General features: G+C 29.8%; 1 protein-coding gene across 1 annotated transcript in view; it reads left to right on the forward strand.

Annotated features, from left to right (window-relative positions):
• LOC133334839 (uncharacterized) overlaps positions 1–8,687 on the forward strand; it is a 29,642-nt gene extending 20,955 nt beyond the window's left edge. The window contains exons 4-6 of the mRNA XM_061543152.1: positions 2,188–2,358; positions 2,435–2,587; positions 8,564–8,687. Coding sequence (XP_061399136.1) covers positions 2,188–2,358; positions 2,435–2,587; positions 8,564–8,638 — 399 coding nt within the window. The 3' untranslated portion in view covers positions 8,639–8,687. The remainder of the gene's footprint in view (positions 1–2,187; positions 2,359–2,434; positions 2,588–8,563) is intronic.
• Positions 8,688–8,995: the final 308 nt, after the last annotated feature.

An 8,995-nucleotide genomic window follows, 5' to 3' on the forward strand; every position in this document is an offset into this window, starting at 1 on the left:
GGAATCCTATGATTTGGAATTTAGATTACTGTCGTAAATTAGAATTTATGTGTACGAATAGTTCTAAATGCACTAAATTTGGAACAATTTGGATAACGGAGAGAACTGGAAACCTAAAATTTGGTATAATGATTACTATTTGAATGTAGAACTGAGATATGGGGGTAGTAAACGGTATTAACTTTGGTACATTTTGAATTTTGTGTGAACGAATAGAACTGGACTGTTGGATTGTAGGATTTATGTATATTAGGAAATTTGTACTTGGGGGAACTGAACCATACTAAATTTAGTAAAATTTCGATTTTGGGTGAACTTTGGTATAGAGCTGGAAACCTAAAATTTGGGATTTTTATCGCTGTTTGAGCGTAGAATTGAGACATGGAGGTAGCCTTGAAAATGTACTTTTGTGTTCGAAAAGTGTTGAATGGAACTAAACATAGAACCTGTACGTATTACCAAAATATATAATTGGAATTTTGACCACTTTTCAATATGTATAATTGAAACAAGAAATATTTTTCGGAAATTATTGATTATGTGACTTATTACAAGGTAGGGCACAGCTACCAAAAATTTTTTCACAAGGTGGCTTGTTCCATCACCTCAAAATACATATTTGGTGTATATAGTGTTTGGAATACTATGTGAAATAAATTCAAAATAAATTGAAATATATTCAAATTTAATTGAAATGAAAATTATGTTTTTAACAAGTTCGTCCGGAAATAATTACTTTGTTATGGATGAAACAAACATTTTATGGTATTCTCTACTGGATTTTGGGAAGAAATCATAACCTTTCATTAATTTTTCGCGTTTTTAGTTATGTGTTGAAAAAATGTCAAATAAACACAACCACTTGTTGCGTATATTTGTTTTATATTTGACAGAAGAAGCCACCACGTATATATTTGATTTTTTGTTATTCACCCCAAGCTGCCCTACCTTTTATTATTGTACCATAAGTACTACATGGTAATAAATTTTATATTTGAAGTTAGAGTTTTGAAATTTATCCCCAACTTCGAAGTTATTTTTCAAGCGTGTTGTCATCTTAAGATCTGCCAATGTGGGTCTAAACACTTTAACGAAAAAGAAAAGAAAATGGGGAAAGTGTTCAAGCATGACTCTCTATTTAAGAAGCATCATGATTTGCTAAAAACAATCTGTGGTTTTTGGTTTTTTCTATTCTTATTGTCATTGGTTAGACTTGTTGGTTTTGATTTATTTATTTAAATATTCAGTGTTAAGAAAATTACAAAAATTAAATGATGAAGCAAAAAAAAAAAAAAAAAAATCATGAGACCATGCTGCCGACACATAATAAATTAGTTTGTTAAATGGAAAGTAAAACGATTGGAGCAACATCTTAAATTTTGATGTTCTTTCTTTCAGGGGCATTAACGACAAATCGGTAACAGTTCTCACAATGAAATTTTTCAATAATGTGATGGAAATGCAAAATCCCTAGAGAAATTTTACATTTCTACTATCTCAAAACCTGGGCTGATATTGAACTACACAATTCTAAATAATACATGTTATATGGGAACTTCATAATGGGTAGCCGCACACCCAATTTATTGTACCTTTTAAATCGTTCAAATTTTCGATACGAATTTCTTAAAAAGGAATATTGCTACATTTTTTAACATTTTCTGTGTGTACACGTATCCTTTTAACTATTAAAATGTCTAAAATATTTATTGTAAATTTCATAATCAAACTCAAAAATTCTAGTTATCTGTTCCTATAATTTTACTGTTTTATACTTTTCAAAGAAAAATGAACAATAACTTTTACAATTCACAAAAGTAATCTTTTGGGCAAATTTTAAGGACTTTCCAAAGTTTTTTTTTCCTAATTTTTGTTTTACAAACTTAACTCAAGGACTCTCTTGGCATATTCTGTGGAAGTTGTTGTTTGATATTGCCCAAAAAAGTTTCACATATGAAAACGGAAAATAATTTTCCGTTTTTTTTTTTGTAAATTGTATTCTTATTCGTTGAGAATGGAAACTCCTAGAGACCACTTGAACTGTCAATGACACAAAATATATACGAAAAAGTTTATACCAAATATATTTCAATACACTTTTGAATTTTTTTTTTTATTTGTGGCACTTTAATTTATCCCAAAAATATAAATAATTTTTATTTCTTTTTATATCTTCTATTCCTTTAGGAGGTAATGTCCAGTGAAGCGATCTCTTTGAAGTTCCTCGATGTGGTTACAATTCTACTCAAATATTGCGGCAATAAATGCACGGCAGCTAAGAATAGTGAAACTCAGGCAGTTATAATTGATTTGATTGCAACCATCGGTTTCTTCTGCGCCAATAATAAACAAAATCAGGTAAATGGTTGATTATTTTAAAGTCCATTAAGAATATTGTTTGGTAATGTATTGTGTATTTTCTATTTATTTGCAGGATCTTTTATCCTCTGAACAGTGTTCCATTATCATTAAGAATTTAACAAAACTACCTGAACATTTGAATGTGGTGGTCTATCCATGTCTAGTAACTATAACGTTCCAAAATCAGGAAGCCCGTAATGTGATATCACGTGATTTTAATCTAGATGTAAGTAAAATTATAATAAGTTTAATAATGATGTAATCCGAGGAAAACGAACAATAGGCTTTACAATTCACAAAAACAATTTTTTTGGGCAAATGTGAAGGACTTTCAAAATTTACATTTGCTTAGCATAGACGGTGATGAAAATCGGTTGCTTTTCTCATAAAATATTTCCCTGAAGATGACTGCCAAAGACAGTCGAAATATTGGAAAATACAAATAAACAAAAAAGAAAAACATAAACAACGAGTTTTTCAATTGACCTAGAGCCAAAACAAAAATCCACAAGAATTTTGATTTTTGCAAAATTATGTAAACGACTTTTTTGGCCTATGATGTGAAACTTGTTGTTTGATATTGTTGAAAAAATCAGGCTCATAAAAAAGAAAATATTTTTACAGAAACAATTCCCCAGTCCAAAACATAACATTTATATGATGAAATGTATTCAAGATAAAAGTTTTTTTTAACAAACGGTTTTTTGGGTGTCAAATATCTTGTTATTACAACTTTCAAAGTTGCCGGCATAGATTTTACCAAGTTTTTCGTGTAAAATGTGTGAAATTTTCCCAATTCTAGTTGTAAAGCTTTATATGCTTGAGATGTTGTGGCTTCTAATATTTTTCTCCAAAATACTCCATAAGTTCTCCATAGGATTAAAATCCGGGGACTAAGGAGGTGCTTTTGGAGAATTATAAACCAACCATTCTCGAACGATCTTGAACTTGTGTTTGGGGTCCCCAATCCCAATGTTTAAATAATAAATAGTATTGACATTTTTTTATTTTTAAGCCTATAGATTACAAAAATTCTTGCAGACTAAACTAAAAACTACAAATGTTTACAATATTATATTGTTATATTAGGCATTTAAATGTAATATAAATTTTCTTTTTACGATATCACGACTATCAGAAAGATCGAAAATATTGTGTAATTTATTAAATTAAAGGCGAAGGGGATCATTATTTGCATAGAGTTAGCAGAAAAATACTTTATTTGTAGTAGAGATGAAGTTATTTTACCTTGATTGACAGTATAAACGTAATATTTAGCATAACTCATAACTTTTTAGCGTCGGTAATTTTATTAAACCTAATCGAAATTTATAAGATGGTAATATTGTAAAGTCCATCCACGACTTTTAATACATAATAAAAGAAATTGCTTTTGTAGAGATTCGATTGAATTTGAATGAATTGTATAAGTCGGATCCTATATAATTGATCCATATTCTAAACTACAGCGAACAATATATATATATATGGGCAATATTGCCAATTTTTTAATATTTCATTTTCAAAAAAATTGTTTTTTTTGTGGTATATCAATTATTTTTGGAACACATATAGAAGAAAATGCTCTGACTCCGAAACCATTCACGATAAAATTTTTGGTTGATGCGCGCAAAAGTTATCGAGGTTTTCATTTTCGGCATATATATATATATATATATATTATAATAATCGCGACAAATTGCACATCTTCGCAATATATGAGAAAAATATTAGAAATATATGATATTACGTCAATATTATCATTATATTAATGACATGTATCAGCTTAAAAATTAATTTAAAATGATCTACATATTTTAAACACCATGATGAATCAAATGATATCAATCACACAAGTCTGTGTAGTGGTTTGTAAATTACAGCGAAAACAAAACATGATATTGGGGGAAAATATTTGTTTTTGGTTCGAAGAAAAAATGTAATCATATTTATTTTTTTAATTTTATACAAGAAATTTCAGGAAAAATGTTGGGGTTATTCTTCTGTTTTACCCGAATTTCGCCGAAAAATTTACATATATAAAAATAATCACTTTTTTTGTATAAGTATACACCTTGCGGATTATAGCAAGACCCTTCCGATAAATCTTGGGGTTCTACAAGTAGGTATAAATCTTAAAATAAAACTATATTATGAAATATACATTCAGTTGACAGATCTAAAAATTTTGCCCGAAAAATAAGTTTTTTAGCAATTTGATCTCACAAAATTTCCACCTTCTGATGAGTATTACTCTGAAGCTATGCATAATACATACACAAAATATATATCAAATTACTCAGATTCGCGACTACAATAGTCTTATAATCGATTTTTAGAAATTCCTATTTGCGCATTAAAGCTAGAAGTAATATTCAAAAAGCACTCATAATCGAGCTTCAAAATTGCAGCATCATTTAACGGTAGATGCAGTTAAAATTTTGATAAATGATACATAAGAGCCGTAGTCCCCATTTTGTTGGCTTCTAGTTTTACTTCAACACGAAGACCGTGAAATGAGTGGCTTAATCACAAATCGATAGAGAACATAAAAAAACGGGTTCGCCTCAACCTGTTTTTACACATTTCTTTTTAAGTTTGGTGTTCAATATCATAAACAGTTTGCAACGACAGATCAATTAACCCAAAACTATTCACTTTTTTCATATACTTAAGTAATTCCCGAGTTATAAAGGGGTGAACCTCCGCTTCAGCTATGTTAAAAAATTGGTTTTTATTTAATAAATTCAGATTTTATAAAGCTATTACTTTGAAATTTAGAATTGTAGTTTTGTTTTATATGAAATATTCAGTTTAATCAATTTTGCGTGGGTTTTTGGAATATAACGGTTGTTTTTGTGGGTTACGTTTTTTTCGCTGTCTTACTGGCAAAGGGTCAATATAAAAATGTGAGGGTTAATACCAAAATGTTTCAATTAATTTCAATTAATTTAAATTAAATATCATACTTTAAATAAAAATCCTAACATTAAAAATAACAAAAGATAAAAATAAAATAACGTAATTCATATTAATTATGTGTTAGTTTAGATAAAATTTCAAAACATCTATTATTTTAAATATCTTATCTTCCTATCCGTTTCATTTATGTGAATCTTTGATCGACTTATACCATTAGGTGGAGAGTATATTAAATTTGTCATTCTGTTTGCAATACCTCGAATTACATTGTAAACATTGGAATAGCCCCCATATAACGGCCCCCACCAAATAATTGGTATTCTGGGAATTTTTGGCACTTTTTTAAACTTATGAGCCAGTTTTTTAAACGATTGTGCTTTTATTTGTGTTAAATATACTAAAACATTTTCGTGGAATAACCCGCCATATCTCTAAAGTCCCAAAGGATTTCAGGTATTTTATATATAGGGGAGACTGGGGCACCTTTGCCACTTTTTGTTTAGAGCTCTATACCTCAGTACTTATTCAACAGATATAAAAACTATATGGCTGATTATTGTCCTCTGATACTTAATTATCAAAACTAGTACCAAAAACATATAATAAATTAGTATTAGCTAAACATTTTTACAGTTTTGTAAAAAAATTTCAAATTTGCCGAATGTGCCCCTTCGGCATTTGATGGGATACATTCGGAAAAATAGTCATAGCCTGGTAATTATCACCGCTATCAGTCTCAGATTCTCTAAAGGATCTATTTTGTTTTAATATGCGACTGAAAGTTTGACTTTTAAGGCTATATTTTCTAGCGGCGGACGTTGACGTCTAAATATCACACAAACTATAAAAAAAAACATTTTTTCTATCGCATTTTCGTCAATACAAGCACGTTTCATCTTATATATGTAATTTCAAAACATATTAAAGGAATATTTTTAAACTAATTGGCCACTTTATAATAATATTGCCTTAAAATTTAAAAACTTTTATACACGAAATACGAAATGGAATGAAAATATTACAAAAACATCTGTAAAAATACAAAAAACCGTGTAAGTTTATTAGCTAGAGATTTCAAACTTTATGACAGTTATTTATTTCGATATTCGATATCTATGTATCGAAACTAGCGATGTACGGTGAGAGCTTCATACGCGATTGCCGAAGGTGCCCCGATGCCAAAGGTGCTCCAGTCTCCCCTACACCTCATGGTATAAGTTCGAGCGGGTCAAATTAATGAAATTTTTACTAGTTGTTTACTAAAATCACATATATGTCTTTGACATGTTATCTAAAAGCTTCCGAAGTACGGATTTCTAATATAATACTAAAATAATTGTGTGTTTCATTTATATTATTAAAAGAGAAAAAAACGTAACCCACACGTGCGTTTAACAAAAATGTAAACACACTGATCATATTTGTTTACGATAAAATTGTTTTTGTTGTAAAATTATAACGATAAAATCTACAGCCACCAAATTTTAAGAGATGATGTACATTATCGAGAACTATTGATCTATCGAATAAAACGAAAATCGATTATGGTGAGGGTTACGTTTTTTTGGCGAATATGGCTCGATATGTTCTCTAAAATCCAAACGATTATCTAAATGAATTCCTAGATCAGTCATAGAATCAACATATTCAACTTTCCGATCATGTAAATAATAAATAGTTTCAATCCTTAAATAAATACACGTTTAGCCCTCAAAAACGTATTACATATTCTACCAGTAGACATTCGGGTAAAAGTACATTTTGCGTTCGAAGTTTGGCCGTGACATGGACCTATATTACAAGATTTGAAGGTATTTATATACCTTCACCAATATACCTCCATTACTATGTCCAAGTATGTTTATATGCCACGTTAAAACATAGATCTACAAACTAAAGAAACTGAAACTGATTTTTTCAAAAATCAATACATAGATTTGATTTTTACAGTTTATATAAAAAATAAGTTGGAGTAAAAAAATCCATTATTTTTTCTGCAGATCGCTGAATTCCTTGGGTGTTGAAAATAGAAGCAAACAAAGGGGAAATTCGGGGCAAGTCAAGCGGCTAAGATTGTGAATGGTGTTTATGATTCCGATACTGTAACAGCCAATTATGTGCAATTTTGGTTTCGTAGATTCCGTTCAACAATTTTTTATGTTAATGATGCACATCACACCGGCCATCGAAAATGCCGATAAAATCGGGTTACTTTTTCTTCAATCATAAATAAAAACGAAATTGTCTCAATTTTTTGTTTTGACAACATTTTAGTTCAGTTGTTTTTACCGTTATAAAACTACGTTCTGGTTTCTACGCCTATTTTTATACCCATAGACCATTTTAAAAGGATTTTATTACAATAACATGTTTCGGTTTTCAATTTTGACTTACTGCCAAAAAATATTTAAAAATGGCTAGAAACATATTCATAATACATAATTAAGAGTAACAGATCTACATACCCGGCAACTGTCAAATATTGATTTCTTGAAAAGAATCTGAAAGCCAGTTTAAATTTCGCAAAAGCTCATATTAAATGAAATCCGGAATATTATGATCTCGGATGAATTTAAATTTAATATTTAAGGCTCAGACATGAAAAAATTTACTGTGAGAAGGCCAAGGAATTAGAGGCTCATGCCACAGTATTGCATGGGTACTGGGAAGCTATGAGGAGGGTCAATAATGGTATTGGACTGTTTTACTTTTTATGAAGTTCAATATATTTATGTGATTTATGAAGTAATGCATCAGATTCTTTATACAAATGTGTTGAAAACGCTATGGTTTCCTTCGCTGAAGAAAATATACCGCTTTTTTGGATGTTTTAGCTTGACAATAACCAAAACATGTCAAAGATTTATTGTGGAAGTCAAAAGTCAGGGTTTTATAATGGCCAGCACTATCGTCAGATCTTTACCCTATAGGAAAATCTTTGGAGTATCATGGATAGCAAAATGAAAAGAGTTTCACAAAGAGACACACAGGTTCGTGATGCAAGGAGTTGTATACCCAAGGATCAAATTGAGCATTTTATTGATTGAATGGCTTGTAGGTGTGCTGCCGTAATTAAAAATAATGATTATGATAACGATTACTAGCAAAATTTTCTTATTTATAAGAAACAATAAAAATTGTCTTGAATATGTGTAACCCTCTAAACGCCCGGGTTTGGTTAATTCCTAACTATTTATACCCATTAAAAGTAAAACATGATTTTTATATAAGAGTTAATTAAATTCATTTATTTCTTGTTTCTTTTTTTATTCACTTACAGTTCCTGGATGAATACAGTAAATCGGAAAAAGCTAAAAAGAATCATCTGGTAGCTCTGCTCAAAGATAAGACGTAATTAAATTGATGTCATCGTGTCCGTTTCTCTCTGTTACTGGTTGTCTTCTTCGGAATCAGTCGTCAGCACAACCTCAACTTACCGTGGTGCTGTTGTATGGTTCTAGGTTTTGTCCGCTAATACAACATGACTGCCAATTTTGTACAATGACGGATGATAAGGAAGATGATGATGCTGCACATGAATCGATTTTAATTGTCTACCAAACACATTTTGAAATCGCTGGATCTATGTCTATGACAACAACAATACAAACAAAAGCTATTTTTTTATAAAATCATCATTAATATTATTACACTTATGTACATGTAAATGAATACTTAGATATTTACGTATTATTAACATTAACACTCACAC

Source organism: Musca vetustissima, unplaced genomic scaffold (genome assembly GCF_032173495.1).
Source record: "Musca vetustissima isolate MV318-11 ecotype Yass unplaced genomic scaffold, APGP_CSIRO_Mvet_v1 utg39678, whole genome shotgun sequence".
Classification (NCBI taxonomy): Eukaryota; Metazoa; Arthropoda; class Insecta; order Diptera; family Muscidae; genus Musca; species Musca vetustissima.